The sequence below is a fragment of the Haliaeetus albicilla genome, chromosome 10, assembly GCF_947461875.1.
Source record: "Haliaeetus albicilla chromosome 10, bHalAlb1.1, whole genome shotgun sequence".
Classification (NCBI taxonomy): Eukaryota; Metazoa; Chordata; class Aves; order Accipitriformes; family Accipitridae; genus Haliaeetus; species Haliaeetus albicilla.
In genome coordinates, this window is record NC_091492.1 from 24,811,491 (window position 1) to 24,826,300 (window position 14,810).

Genomic DNA, 14,810 nt, shown 5'->3' on the forward strand with positions numbered 1-14,810 from the left:
CACTCAGGCAGCGTCAGCGGCTTTTGCTTTATTTCCCTCAAGAGCAGCACAAGTGCCAGGGCGGACACGGGCCCGTGTGTGTCTGTGTCCCCCCCCATCCTGCCGCCTCCCCGAGCACCCTCAGGGCTTCTTCATGGTGCTCTCGATGAACGACTCCAGCACAAAGATGGTCTCGTCCACCTGGTTCTCGCTGGCGTCAATCCTGGGCGGCAGAGGGAGGGGTGGGAGTGCCTGGGAAGGCCAACAAGGGGGTCCCCCAGCCTGCTGTCCCCCCACCCCAGGCCCCAGTCCTCCCCTCCCGCCGGTGCTCACTTGTTGACGTTGCGTTTGAGGTTCTCCAGCTGCTGACGCTCTGGGACGGTGATCATCTCCTCAATCTCCTGCAGCTGCGCGTCCTCGGCGCCAGTGGCCTGCATGGATGCCAAGATGGCTTCCACCCGCTGCGACTTCTCCAGCAGCCTCCTAGAGGGGAGGGGGGTGATGGACAAGAAAATGGTGGCTTCAGACCCCCCCCACCCTGGCCAAATCCACCACCCCATCCTCGCGATGCCTAATCACCAGCGCTCACTTGTTCTCCTTGGTCTCATATTGACGCCGTTCAATCAGGTTGGCCACACTCTGGGAAGAGGAAAGAGAAACGGGGGCAGGGTGAGCCTCCACCCCACACGCCATGGAGGGGGGCACGGTGGGGAGGAGATACCCGTGCTCCGACAGCAGAACTAAAATGGGTGGGGCAATGTCGGGGTGGCCTAACAGTTGCCCTCGCTCATGTGTGGTGGTGGAGGAGAACCATGCGTGGTGGTGGTGGTGGTGGAGAACCACACACAGTGGTGGTGGAGAGCTACGCATGGTGGTGGTGGTGGACAACCATGTGTGGTGGTGGAGAACCATGCGTGGTGGTGGTGGAGAACCATGCGTGGTGGTGGTGGAGAGCCACTGGGCTCTGCCACCCGGAGCAGGAGCATGCTTGGGGGGCCTGGATTTCTCCCCCTGCTTGGAAATATTTGTGCGGATGGAGGCCATGTGGGGACCCGACAGGGATCAGGCTGTTGCCACTGGCTTTGGGGACGGGCAGACCAAGCAGAACCACCGGCAGGTCTGCGGGAGCGTCCATGTCGGTGACTGGGATTTACCTTGTAGCATCTGTGCAGCAACATCCGTGCGGAGGACAGGATGTTCACGGTGTAGAGGTAGAAGGTGCGGGATGGCGCATGGTCAGGAGTCTTGGGAATCTCCTACCGGTGGGCAAGAGAAAGGGGGAGGACTTCACCATGCAGCACGTCCCTGCGGTGAGCTACATGGGGTTGGGGACTGAGCCGGGGTTTTGCTGGGGTCCCGTGCAGGGCGCTGTGTCCCTTGCTCACAGGAGCGAGGCTTGGAAATGCCTGTCACCTGGAGAGTCATTTTGTGAGAAGCAGGAGAGCAACATCCGCTCTCACTTGGGGAAGTCTCTGAGATCTCAGAGGCCTCGACATCCATTGCTCTCCAGCCCCCAAACCTCGTTCTTTGTCCACGCGCCCCTTGCATTAGCTTCACTCCGGTGACAGGGTGGGCACGCTCACCTGCAGGGACACAACATTCTCCGACAGCATTTTGTAGAGCATGTCCTTGGCTTCCTTGGCTGGGATCATGGCAAAATCCTCCACTTGCTTCTGCTCCAAATGCTTCTTTCGCAGGAGCAAGCGGAATATCCTGGCACAGCGGGAACCAAATCTGAGTGGGAGAGGAAAATAAATCAGTGGATGAAAGCGAGAAAGGGTCAAGAAATCTTCAAATCGCTCTTCACCTCTCCTCCACGATGGACTCCAGGGTTGCCGTTGCCAGAGACGCCAGGGCCTTGTGAAGATCTGTACAAGATCGAGGTCAAGAGATAACACCAGTGCTTGGGAATTGCTTTATGCACCAGAAAACGCTGGGGCAGGTAGTTTACCCACAAAGGATACTGACAGTGTACATGCCCCCGCCGCTGTCCCCGGATTTACCCACAAACTCGAGCTACAAGAAAAGAAAAAAAAAAAAGTTCAGTACATCCCAAAGTAATAAAAATACTGATTTTCTTAAAATCTTGATTGTAAAAAGTACTACATAGATTTTATAAAAAAAAAAAAATCTGTGATCTTGACAGCTTAAGAACATCAACCATATTTTTTTAACACTTTCAGCATCTTTTAAATGTCAGTAAAAACTGCTTTTCCCTTGGTCTGAGATCTCCCCAGCACGTGGCTAAAGGGAGGCAGCAAGTGGCACAGACTTGGGGTGCAGGGAGCTTGGCGAGGAGCCGCCATTGAGCGGCATTTAATTTCTTTACGCAACTGAGTTCTCGCATTTGGGCAGTAAAAATAATCACACGTTTCTTACCGGGTCGTCTGCTAACAGGGTGAGATACTGGTCCAAAACTTGCTTCACAATGTTGTATCCGGCTGGAAGAGATCTGAATATCTGCAGGAGGAAGAACAGGCAGAATATAAATGGGAGTAAAATGGAATAAGGAGCTTGCCTAAATCTGCAGGTGCTTTAGAGACTTTTCCTGCCTGATCCAAACCCGGTGCCAGAGCCATGCCAGTGGAGAAAGGCCTCGGCTACACCCTGACTTCTCAGGAGCAGGAACCGACCTCGTTGGAAGAGAGCGGCTGGGTGTACGGTGCGCTGGAGGACGTGGTGACTTCGCTCATCCGCAGCATCGTCCGCACTATTTCGCTGCTGGTCTGGTTTTGGGGAAGGAAACGGCTCTTGGTGTAGGAGAACCTCTGTTCTGGGCTCTTCCCCCAGCAGCAATTGAATGTGGGCCACCCCTGCCTGCCCCGGTGCAGGGTTTAAAACCTCCCCACCATAACCACAACCATCAAGCTCGCCCCAACATGGAGAGTGATTGCAGGAGGTTCTGAGCACATCCACGAACCTGATCCATGCGGTTGGCCACGGCACTGACGATCCCCTGGTCTCGAAAATGCTGGTGGAACCGGTCAATGTTGACTTGCCAGTAAATGCCATCATCGGGCGGAGGCTGTGGGGGAACAGTGAGAGAGAGAGGAGCCACAAAAACTGAGGGAGAGGGGCCACAAAACTGCTCGTTTGGTTTCCCCAGAAGAATGTGTTTGGGAAGATGCTGGATCCCTTCAGCCTGTAAGCTCAGAAGAGGAGGAAGGAGCTCAACCCTTGGCAGGACAGCGACAGAGGCGCATCCCCAGCAAAGGTTACATGTGGGAAACAGGCAGCGTCCTGCCCAACAGGCAGCTGCCTCCACCCTTCCCACGTGCTGCAGACCCAGCTCTGATTTACAGCCCCGGAGAGCTGAGGACGACATTGCTTCAGCATTCCCAGTACCTCTGAGCTTTCTCCATCTTGCTTCTGCTTTTTAGCCTTGTGTTCACCGTTTTCTTCCTCATCGCATGATCGTCTCCGCTTCCCTTTCCCTGTCAAACACAGAAGATGGCATTTCCTTTTAAAAACTATTGTTATGGTCTCAGGTGAACAGCGTGTGGCTGAGCGCTCCCCAAACACCCCACTAACCATCTGGTAGCACCCAGAGTTACTCCGAGGGCCTTCTTACCTATGAGGTTCAGCCTGGGCACGACATACATGTCCTTCTCATTGATCACCAATATGGGCGCAGGGGGAGGGGGCGCATCGGGGGTCTCGGGGGTTTCGGGGATCAGCGGGCACCTCTGTACAAAGTGCGTGTCTGCCAGGCGCACAAATGTGTTGGAGACATCAGTGTAATCCATGGTCTTCCCATCTAGGCCGGAGGAGAGAGACAGCAGTGTCAAGCTCTGCCACCCCCTGTTCCTGCAGTTCCAGAGGACAAGGTAATGCTGTGGTCCTCAAACAGGCTACTTGGAGGCCAGTTTGGGGTGGGGGGCTCCATTTATAACTCCTCTGGCAGTGAGGCCACTTTGGGTGGCTCCTTCTCCAAGTTCCTGGCCAGCTTTCCGATATAATGCAGCCCAGAGAGCCTCTGGTACCACATTCACCGAGCAAAACTGGCCTCCGGTAGCCACTGCACCTCCTCCTGCTCCTGGATCCCTTTTTTTTTTAAGGAGAGAAGCTTCTCACCTTCCATTGTTTCAGTCAGCCTGTCTGCCACCTTCCTCACCACTGCGCTCATTGTCATTTTGCCGTTGAGAAGCAGCTCCTCCACGATGAGCTCGCCCGTGTCATTGTAGAGGGTCTTGGCAGTGTAGATGTAACGCGGGTAGCGGAGGATCCTCAGGACCCGCTTGCACTGGGCCTCATACTCCACGAAACCTCGCTTCTGCAGCTGGTATGTCACCAAGTTGTGTTGGATGAGGACACAAAGGGCTTTCTTAACCTGCCCGAGGCAGAGCAGGGCTTGGTTAGGTGACAGAGAAGCCCATGCTGTGCTCACTCCGCTGCACACCAGTCGCGGAGCATTTCCTCCCTGTGCAGCCACCTTTTCCCTCCACTGTGGTCCTCCCTGGTGCTGAGCTGCCAGTGTTTGTGTCACCGTTTTGTCCCCTGTGCATCATCCCCATTGCTCTGGACTCTGTTCCCTGCCTTTACTCCCTACGGAGAAGTCAGAGTTACTCTCCTCCTTCCCAGACCACTTTTTCAGTGAGGTAACGAACCACCTCTCCCGCTTAAGAAAACCTACCTGATTTTTATTTTTTTTAATAAGCAGCAAAGCGCTCATTTGTCCTTCTCAAGGTTTTTCTACCAGTTTCTCCTTCAGGAGCAGCAGCGGTGGGGACTGACAGCTCGGGCTGGTATCAGAGCGGTCCAGGCTGTGTTATCTAACACCTCCAATCACACCCAGGCTAAAGCCGACACAGGCGGGTTTGAGACGTACCTGATCCAGCAACAGCCCTGTGTCATTGACGATCATCCGCAGTGGCTGGGTGCCCGTCCTGATAAGATAAGTCCCTATCTTCTCCACGATCTCCCCAAAATGTTCTTGCAGCAGGAGGGAACACAGCTTTATTTCCGCCTGAGTCATCTCGACGGCAGATTAAAACAGCCGGCAGTGCTGTTGAAGAGTGCTGATGTTATTATGACTGTTATGGGGGGACGGGAGGATGGGGGCCATGCTGCTGCCACCCAAGGAAACCCATCTGCGCTCCGTCCCAAAATGGATGTGCGGTGGGAGACCAAGTCTTGAGTGAAACCAGCCCCTGGTGCTGTAGTGGGGGTGAGACAGATTGGGGACAGACACTCTGGCACATGGCTGGTCCCTGTGTCCTCTTCCAGGGGATGACAGCCTTGTCAAAGGCGGCCTGGGACCATGTGTCTCCACCGTCCCAAGGGGCACCCATGTCAGATGTGTCGGGATCCCTGTGTCCCCTCCCAGGGGATGGCAGCCCTGTCACAGGGGTCCCTGGGTCCCTTCCCAGGGGATAGCAGCCCTGTCAGAGGTGTCCCTATGTCTTCTCCCAGGGGGGATGGCAGCCGTGTCTGAGGGGGCCTAGATCCATAGGTTCTCCTCCCAAAGGCCAGCCATGTCAGAGGGGGCCCTTGTGTCCCCCTCCCAGGTGAGATGGCCCCCACAGAGGGCTGGGGTCCTGTCAGAAGGGTCAGGGTCCCTGTGTCCCCTCCCGGGGAACACCAGCCCAGTCGAAGGGGACCCGTCAGGGTCTCACTCACCCAGGCCCGGCCTAGGCCCATGCAGCCACCATGGCAACTGGCACTTCCGGTTCCCGCCCGCTATTTCCGGTCGCGCTCGACGACGCTACGCCCCGTTGGCCGCTCTGGAGGACCGGGCCAGGGGATGTTCTGCCGTGCCGTCTTGTCGGGCCGAGGTGACGCTCTACCCACACGAGCGCGCTTGCTTCGGCCCGGAGCAGACGAGCGAGCCGGAAGCTTAAAGGCTAGCGGGTTATTCCGCCGACGCTCTACCCGGTGGGGCCGCGGCCTCGCTGCCTCGGCGGAGGACTGACGGCAGGGAGGCGGTGGAGGCGGGGGAGAGAGAAGATGGCGGAGGCCTCGGCGGCGGCGGCGGCCACCGTGTCCCAGCACCGCTTCTTCTGCCATAGCTGCAAGGGGGAGGTCAGCCCCAAGCTGCCGGTAAGCGCCGGGGGTTGGGGCCGCGGTGTGTGTGTGTGTGGGGAGGCCGACGCCTCTCAGCGCCGCGGTCCCCCCCCCCCGCCCCCCGGCGGGGGCGGGCCAGGCCCGGGGGTGAGGGGCTCGCCCCCCCCCCAAGATCTCCCATTGGGGCGGGGATCCCTGCCCGGGGTCCAGCCTGGGGGGGCTATCCCCCCCCTCAAGCCTTGCAGACAGGGGTGACCCTCCCCCATCCCCTTCCTGACCCCTGTGAGGAAGGGAAGCCCCCCAAGCCCTGCAGGCAGGGGTGACCCCCCCCCCCCAGTCGTCATCTTCCCCCGACCCTTTTGGGAAGGGGTGTTCCCTTCAAACGTTACAGACAGGGGAGACCCCCCCCCCCACTGCTAAATCACCTTGTTGACCCCTGCAGGGAAGGGGTACCCCCCCGCTCCCCATCCTGTGGGGAAGGGGTGCCCCCTGAAACAGGACTGCCCTGCAAATCCTCAGAGACTGCTGTGATCCCCCCAAACTTTCCTGATGCCTACAAGGAGGGGCTCACCCCCAAAATCCCATGGGGAAGGGGTGGTTTTCCAGAAACTCAGTGGTTAGGGGTGCCCCCCCCCCCTCCCCCACGCCCTAGGCTGTGTAGAAAGGGGTGAGCTCTCAAATTCTGCTGAACCTTGTGGGGGCAAGGTGGCCCCCCCAACCCTGCTGACTGCAGTGACCCCCCCCAAAAAAAACTCTTGAGGACAGGTTGACCCACACCGCAACATCCACAGGGCTGTAGGAGAGGATGAGTCCTTTTGGGAAGTGCTGATGTCCCTGCTGAAGACTGCAGAGAGCACCTGAGTGGGCTGTATGTGGCCCCCTCCCAGGGGTGACCCCCAGCTCTCACCCCCTAACCAAGCCCATGAGGGGTTCTTCATTGCTGCTGTCCCTGTGGATGAGGAGGAGAGGAGAGCTTGAGCCCCAACCCAGTGGGACCGAGTCCCCCATATCTGGGGAGCCCAACACCCCCAAAAGGGTGAGCAGGGAGGTGACAAATCCCTGTGGCCCCTCAGCAAGGCAGCTCAAAGTGGGTCTGGGCTGGTGTGACCTTAATATTCTGGGGCCCTCCTCCATTTTGGGGGGTTTGGGGGTGGCAGGTTTGACCTGTGGTTGCTGAAGTTGGGGGGCATTTGGGGCGAGAGGACAGGACTGAGCTGATGCTCTTGTTCCCCATGGCGCTGGGTATAATCCCAGTGCCCGGCCTGGGAAGGGGTAGGGGCAGGACTGGGGGGATACAGACAGGGCTGGTGTGTGGAGCAGCAGAAGGAGGAGGTAAACTGGGTGGCCACCTTCATCTGGCTGCCGGCATCCTTCCCCAGCTGAGCAGTGTGGGACAGAGGGGAGATGTGTTGGCAGCCGTTACCCATGGGCTGCATCTACATCCAAGTCCGATTTACGAGCTGTCCTTGCTTTGCTGCTGGTCAGGGGCCATATCTCCTGTCACCTGCAGGCACCCTGGGATCTGCAGGCAGGAAGTTATCAGCTTCGTTTACCCACAAAGTTCATTTCTGAGCTGTGAGTTGTGGGTTTTCTCTGCTCCTTTACTGTCCAAGGGTGCTGGAGCCCTCCCTGTCCTTGTCTGTTGGCAAGATGGGAATGAGGCTGTGCACAGACCGGTTGGGCACCGAGACCCCTTCCCTGATTTCTGTAAAATCCAGGCAAATGGAGCGACGTGGCCTCTCGGCAGCAAGAGGGGTGCACGCAGGCTCCGAAAGTGCTCGTACCCAGCCTGGTCAAGAGGCCCTGACATAGCCTCCAGCAGGGGCTTCTGCAGGCACAAGCAGCCCCCAAGGCTTATCCTCGTCTGATGGTGCGGAAGTCGGATATCTGCATCCAGATCCATCCCAACTCTTCTGGAGCCAGTAGCTTTACCTTTGGGTGTTTCTCTTCCTTCCTGTCTCTCAAATTTTGCTCCACTCTCTTTTTACACCATTTCCATCTGTTGCTGACTTCGGCACTTCACCCTCCAGTGTTTCAAAATCTGCTGTGTTAGAAAGAATTACTGTCCAAAACCTGCTCAAACCCCATCCATCCACGAGACTCAAGCTTGCCTGGTGCCTCAATAGTCTTTCTTGCTTGACCTGGGAGTAAAACGCGAGGCCTGCTCCATGAAACACCTTTACATCAAACCTCTGATGGTTTTTCATTTCCTTGGATCCGGCATGCCACGAGCGGTTTCGTTCGCTGCTAAATCAGGAGCCCAGGCGGACCGAAGTCCTTTCTGCTTTGCCTGGGCATTAAAGAGGTCGCCGAATCCTCTGCCTGGAGGATGGCTTGCCCAGCTCTCCCAGCGTGTCTTGCTCCAGTTTCTATTTCAAGAGCACCCAGAAACCCAGCTCAGGGTTGAGGCCTCAGTGGAGGCTGTTGTTTTGCCTGTCCCGCTGGGCTCTGCTCTTGTTTCCCTCTGGAGACAGCTGGATTTCTGTAGGGATAAGCATTGTAGAGCTTTTGGTGGGTCTAGAAATACAGGTTGTTACAGTCCTGGCTTTATAAAAACATTTATTTGGAGCTTGTGCCTGCCAAAGTAATGAATCATTTTGCTCTTTTGAGATCTCCAGTCTTCTGGCCTGACCCTGGGGTGGGGACAGGGACAGACAGGTTCCCTGTGACCTGCTAGGGACTGTCAGTCATCCCCAAACCTGGTCCGTCACATCATCCCTTTGAAGGAAAAAGTAGCCAGAACTTCCTTACGGCCTTCCCCAGCTGGTCAGCTTGACTGGGAGAGGCTTTTGCAATCTTTACTCAGTGCCCAGACGTGCTTTAAGGAGCGTGGCATGACCAGCCGCTGCGTTGGGTTGGTGCTGTCCCCATGGCTTGGGGACAGTTGGCGTAGGGGTGTCAGCTGAACCCCCGGCTGCGGAGGATGTGAGCCACGGGGCTGCTCTGACGGTGCTTGCAACAGGGTGACCTTGGGAGCTGCTTTTGCCGCTTCCCTTTGGTCTGTCCTCAGAGGGGATCCCCCTGTCCCTCCAGGCTGGGTGACCATCACCCTGCCTTGCAGGAGGAGTGCTGGTTGTGTGCACCCCAATCTGGCCCAGCACTGATTTCTTTTGGCCAGTAACTCTCCGTGCCTCAGTTTACTATCAGCAGAGCAATTACTGCCTCCATGGGGGTGGATCTGCAAAACTGAAAGTGATAAATTGTGAGAAGCTGGACCCATTTGCCAGGACCAGGATGTGGTCCCACGCCCCCAACATCTTTTTTCTCTCACCCCAGACAAGTAACTTCTCTCTCTGTCTTTGCAAAAACAAAACAAATGCTGAGTGCACTGGTTTGTTTTTTTTGTTTTTTGTTTTTTTTTGTTTTAACTGCCCTCACCAGGATAATGGCAACCTAAACTAAAACCCCGGCTGCAGATTGTTTGTCCAGGAGGTTTTTCTTTGTACTGACCCCCTCTGAGCAAAAGGATCTGCTGCTCATCAGGCAAGATTTAGAGGTGTGGGTCCACTGCCTCCTTTCAAAGCCAGCACGCATCCGCCATGGTGTTTATTGCCATTGCTGGGACCTGGTGAGGACTCCCAGCACATTGGTTTTAGATGCAGCAGTCATCCTCAGTGGAGCTGCTGTGTCTTCTCACTTCAGCAGTAAGCTGGAACCTCCCAGAGAGTGGGCAGAGGTGGCATAGACTTTGCTCCCTGAGTGCCCCCGTCAACATGTGGGTGCCCTGAGCAGGGGCAGTGCCTCGACAGGTCACCTCTGGCCCTTTCGGCACAGGTGGGGGCTGCCTCCATGTCAGCAGGAGCCTGTAGTGTTAATGGGAGGCTGCGTTGGGTCTTTGATGGGGCTGCGTTGGGTTGATTGCTGCCCGAACAGCTGGATTGCAGCGTGGGTTTGATGCTGAGAAGCTGGCTGATATTTAATGATATCCCCTGCCGGCTATTTCAATTTGCTGTGCGTGGCAGATGCTTGCCCTGATGGGGCTGCAGCCCTGCAGATCTGTTTGTATTTTAAAGCGGGGAGGAAAAACCCAAGACAGAGAAAGAGAACGTGTGGCTGGATGAGATGCAAAGCTGAGCAGGGATTTTGGCTCTCCCAGTGACACAGGTCCTGCAGTGCTGACCACTGCCGTGTATGCTTGTTTCGGCCCGGTGCTCCCCTCCTCAGAGGTGGTAGGAGGAGGCTGGAGCAATCCCCCTGCTCATCCCTTCTGTGGCCGGCTGGCTTCATCCGTGCTAGGCTCCTGTCCCTGCTGAAATGGCCTGACCCCCCTTCTCCTTCGTCGTGAAGCCAGGCGGTCTCAGCTGGGAGCAAGCCAGGAGAGGAGCTGTTCTCGCTTCAAGTTTCCTTACCCTTGAAGAGCTCTGGATGAATGCTGAGGATGACAAACCGTCCACCTGATGCCACGCATGGTTAAAAGCTGTCGCCCGGGTGTGTGGTGTTTTGGTGGTGGGGTTTCCCTCGCACTCGGCGTGGTGCAGCTCAAAGGAATGCTTGAATTGGCTGATGAACTGTGCAATGATGCTGAAACGGAGTCAAGGTTAGGATACGATAGTCCCCATCTGTCACACCAGTGACGGCATGTTTAATATTTATAATGAAGGGTCCGTCTGTGTCTCACCGAGGGCCCTGTCCTTGCTCCGGGGGGAAGAAGAAGCAGCGAGTTCTGAGGTCAGGTCCTGGGGCAGAGGAGACGGCATGTGGCTTTGTACGGTAGTGAGGAGCTGAGGGAGATGTTGTCCCAGAGCATTTGATGTCACCTGCTGTCTGGTGTGACAACTGCTTTGTCTTCTCTTGGCAATATGGTTTTTATTAAAAAACAAAACAAAAACCAAACACCTTTTTTGCATAAAATTAGCTGTCTTGGGTCCTTTGAGCTCTGGATCTCCTTTCCGACAGGGACTAGGGAATGGATTAGGGACAAGGTAGTGGAAAACGAGGGGTTACTGAGCAGTCTTTCTTCTAGACCTCTGTGTGCTGAAGCATCTCCTGAGCTGGAGACTGTACCTGCGCTCTTGGGTTTAAGAATCACAATCCTCCAAGAATTCATCTAGTGACCTTTTAAAGACATTTTTATGCTTCTGGATTCCCAACACCCTCTAGCTGTGGCCTCCACAGCCAATGTGTAGCATGAGGAAAGTCCTCGGATGGTAAAAACACGTGTTGAGGTGATAAGCTGCCTCAAGGAGCAGAGGTCTGGGGAGAAGCTGTTGAGCTTCAAGGGTGAGAGCCACGGTCCTGGCTCATGTGCCAGCGTGACAGCAGAGATCAGGAGCAGATCTCAGGAGTTCATGCGTGCTCCAGCATCCCGCCGGGGGAAGAGATGCCATGGAGGTTTTTTTTGCTGCTGCTTCTTCGTGAGAATGCAAAAGCCGTCTTTTCCTAACTGATGTTTAAGGCGTGTGAGGCTCAGTCTTTCTGTGAGCTGCAACTTGTGTGGCTCTGAAGTGTTGATTTAGCGTCTCTTTTCTGGGCAGATCAAGTCTTTTTACCCATGTCAAATATAAACTATACAGTTTATTTAATGCAAGGAGCAGCTGCCCCTTGGGTGAAGCCGGTTTGGACAGTGCAGAGCGACGTTGCCCAGTACTTAAAAATGAGGAGTAAATATCGTTGCAGCTGTGGGGATTACAGGAGGGCTATTTAATTCGTCAAAGACAAATGAGTCAACCCAAGCCTGGGGTGATGGAGCTGAGTTATCCTGCCTGTAGCTGCCTGGTGAAGAGACGGGAAGGTAGTTAAGTTATGTCTGGGGTTAGAGCTGTGGGATGGGCTCATGGCCATTGAAGGGAGGACAAGCGACCAGAGTAGAAGTGTGCACAGCTGCTGGATGGAGCAAGAGTTGGGGAAAACTTCTCAGCTTGCCTTATGCTTTCTCCTTCATCGGAGCCTGTGCCTTGCTGATCAGGTAGCTTGCTTTGAGGTCTGCTGTCCAAGTTGCCAGTGCCTTCAATAGCCAGGAGAACATGAGAAGGGGACGGTTTGAGCCCTGCCTTGCAAGTGAGGGTGACAAACTAACACCATTACCTGTGGGCCTTTGGCCGCAGTGGCTGGGAGCAGCTTGGGTTTGGTGCCTCAGCCAGAAAGATGCTGACGGTGCTGAAAGCACTGCGACAGAGGGCTGAGCTGGCAGGACAGGCTGGACTGCAGAGGGGATGTGCTGTGCCATGATGGCCTTGTCAGTATGGCACAGGGCGCTTGGGTGGTGTAGGGTCCCCTGAGTGGGATGTGACACTGATGGGGGGGAATTGGTGGTTTGTGGCTTGCTGTGCGTCTGGGTGGGATGATGAACAGGGCAAAGGCACAAACGGTGCCTCTGCCAGAGCCTGGCCACGTGCCTTGCTTTGCCTGCTCAGCCCAAGAACCCAAATGGCACAGCAGATGGACCAAAGCAACCTGCGTGTTGCTTTTCCTGGTGTTTTAGAGTCTTTAAATTCAGTTTTCTGTGGGGACCTCAAATCTTAGACTGGTTTTCTGCCATGCGCCTTTGCTTGCTTCTTAATTGGAATTGAATTTGCATCTTTCCCTCTGTTTTGGGGGTGAAGGGGGACTGGGGGACCGCCTGGGTATGTGGACCCACAAACCAGATGCTGAAAAACCTTCTAGTCCATCCTTTCTGGCCTGATGTAGGATCAAATCTAGCAACATCGCTCCTGACAGACGTGCTTAGGCTAGCCATGTATGTGCCACCCAGTTCTGGCTGCTAAAGAAATCAGCTGGCTGCTTTCCTCTAGCTAATGAGCCTGCATCTCTTGTGACCAGGGCACACTGGGCTCCTGTCAGACAGAGCCGCAGGCAGCGAGGGCTTCTGATGGGATTTTGGTTTATTTTCCTTCTGGGAAACACAGACCACCAGGCTGAAGGGGAGTTGGAGTGATAGGATGCTGCCGGCTTCCCTGGAAAGTCTTTTTCTTTGCACTGTGGCGGGATCCTGCTTGGGGAATGAGGTCCCTGTGCTCACCAAAATGGTTGCGGTGGCAGTTCTCAGGACGTGGGGCACCCATGGAGTTTCCTCTGTGCAAGCAGGAGGCTCTGGCAGAGACTGGGGCTGTCCAATGCATCCTTAAACCTCTCACAGAAAGCAGGTAGGTAAGATGAAGGGCCCGTGCCTCTCCGTGCATGCAACGGCTCTGCAGTATCCCACCCGCCTCCCGTTGTCTGTTCTGGTTTCCCTTCTCCCTCCCCCCTGTTGCTATTTATCCCAAATGCCATTTTTATCTCTCTTCATGCTCTGACTATAGATTTGAGCTGCTGGGCAAGGTGCTGGTAATTTCCATACAGATTATAACATAAAAAGAAACATTCAAAAGCTTCCAGAGACACATCAGACCTGCAGTGTCCCTGATGGCATGGCCTGCTGCTAAGTTTAGGAAGAAAAAAAAAAAAAATTTAAAAAAATCTTTCCAACATGGTCATTCTGACAGGGAAAATGCTGGAAATGAATTAGGTGAAGGATTTTTAGACAGCGCAGAACATCTTCCTGGTTCGGTATCACTCTGAAGCCTGGTGGCATAGTATGAAATGAGCTTTTTTGACCCCAGTATTTTAGTGCCTAGCTTTAGATTTGGTATGTATTCATTAGTTTTAAAAAATACCAGGCATTCACTGCTCCTTGCTTCTAATTTGCAGCTCAGATCCAACATCTCTGAAGAGGGACACCTGAGAGTACTCTGCATTTTGCAGAACCTTCCCAAAAAGAAGAGCCTTTTTTTTTTTTTTTTTTTTTTTTTCCCCCCCCTCCTGTATTGTAATTTTGGTTCAGAGGTGGGTCCATGCTATACCCCCCAGCCTTCCCGGCTGTGGACTTGCTCTCCGTGGTGGCATTTAGCCCCACAATTTGCTCCTATGCAGAACCGAGCAATGCACGTTCCCCTTTCAAATGCACGCATCTATTCTCGTTAGCCTTGCAATTCACAGATGCAAAGCCGAAAGCCCCAGGCAGATTTTTTTTTTTTTTTTTTTTCCTTTCTAAGAGCTCATCATCCATCAGTTCCCATTATACTCAAGGCTGGAGCTCTTTTGAAAATATACCACATGTTTGGCTGCCTAAATGGGTCTTTGTGAAAACCTGTGCTCGACCTCTCCTGTCACAGGCTGGGGTGTCATGCATGTTTTGGGAGCGAAGCTGTTGTGGGCAGCCCCCTGCCGCACTCTTGTCCATCTTTGAAGCTGCTCCAGCTGGCAAGCGAGGTGCCCCTGCGTAAGCACAGCACCTGGTAAATATTGCCAGCTAATGCTTTGCTTGGGGGGGGAAAGCAAAATGAGATTAATTGAGGTGTCTAGAGGGCTTATGTGCCATTCCCAGGGAAACACAGACTCAGTGGGAAAATGAGACTGAGCTGTATGGTGACAGGGGATGGGAAGACGAAGCTTGCATTTCATGAAGGCAAAAAAAGATGTGGGTGAATTTGGAGCTGCCTCCGCAAAGGCGTTGTGTTACAGGGCTGGGAGATGTCTCGCCTGTGCCCCAGCTCCGGTAACGCTGCGCCAGGAATTTGATCAGTCCTTGAGCTCAGTGGCGTTTTGGGAGTTCAAAGGAAGGAGCTGGAGCAACTGGTGTACCACTGGCATGGGTGTCTTATCTTTCCTCTTCCTTGTCAGGCTCCAGGCCTAGGTAGCAGGATTTGACACCAAGGGCTCAAGGCTGTGGCTCACAGGATGCTGGCAGGGTTTTTATCTGCTGTCTGGGAAGCGTGAGTAAAGAAAGCAAGACTTATCAGGAGGGTTGGTTTTTGGACAGAGACTCCACAAATCATGGGTTGGAAAGTCACTGCCCAGAGCGTGGGTTTTGGGAGTGCTCTGTCTCCTGCAGCGGGGTGGGCTGGGGAAGG

At 54.7% G+C, this 14,810-nt stretch overlaps 2 protein-coding genes across 2 annotated transcripts in view; one reads left to right on the forward strand and one right to left on the reverse strand.

Annotated features, from left to right (window-relative positions):
- Positions 1-13: 13 nt before the first annotated feature.
- POLR3C (RNA polymerase III subunit C) lies at positions 14-5,757 on the reverse strand. Its single transcript, XM_069794220.1, has 15 exons — positions 5,599-5,757; positions 4,808-4,984; positions 4,054-4,309; positions 3,551-3,736; positions 3,325-3,413; positions 2,900-3,004; positions 2,613-2,705; positions 2,359-2,439; positions 1,944-1,995; positions 1,787-1,847; positions 1,563-1,713; positions 1,134-1,235; positions 569-618; positions 313-462; positions 14-202 (listed from the first exon to the last, which is right to left on the reverse strand). Exons 2-15 carry the CDS (start codon positions 4,952-4,954, stop codon positions 121-123), a joined length of 1,605 nt encoding a protein of 534 aa, XP_069650321.1. The 5' UTR covers positions 4,955-4,984; positions 5,599-5,757; the 3' UTR covers positions 14-120.
- The window catches only part of RNF115 (ring finger protein 115), a 21,009-nt gene continuing 11,909 nt past the window's right edge, over positions 5,711-14,810 (forward strand). Inside the window, exon 1 of the mRNA XM_069794230.1 lies at positions 5,711-6,018. Coding sequence (XP_069650331.1) covers positions 5,926-6,018 — 93 coding nt within the window. The 5' untranslated portion in view covers positions 5,711-5,925. The remainder of the gene's footprint in view (positions 6,019-14,810) is intronic.

What these genes read in the sequence shown, in the direction of transcription:
- POLR3C (XM_069794220.1), bottom strand. Translation starts at nt 4,954, where the DNA reads ATGACTCAGGCGGAAATAAAGCTGTGTTCCCTCCTGCTGCAAGAACAT. An exon ending in CGGGGGCATGTACACTGTCA is followed by an intron (nt 1,848 to 1,943) that starts GTATCCTTTGTG and finishes GATCTTGTACAG; the next exon opens with ATCTTCACAAGGCCCTGGCG. An exon ending in AGAATGTTGTGTCCCTGCAG is followed by an intron (nt 1,236 to 1,562) that starts GTGAGCGTGCCC and finishes GCCCACCGGTAG; the next exon opens with GAGATTCCCAAGACTCCTGA.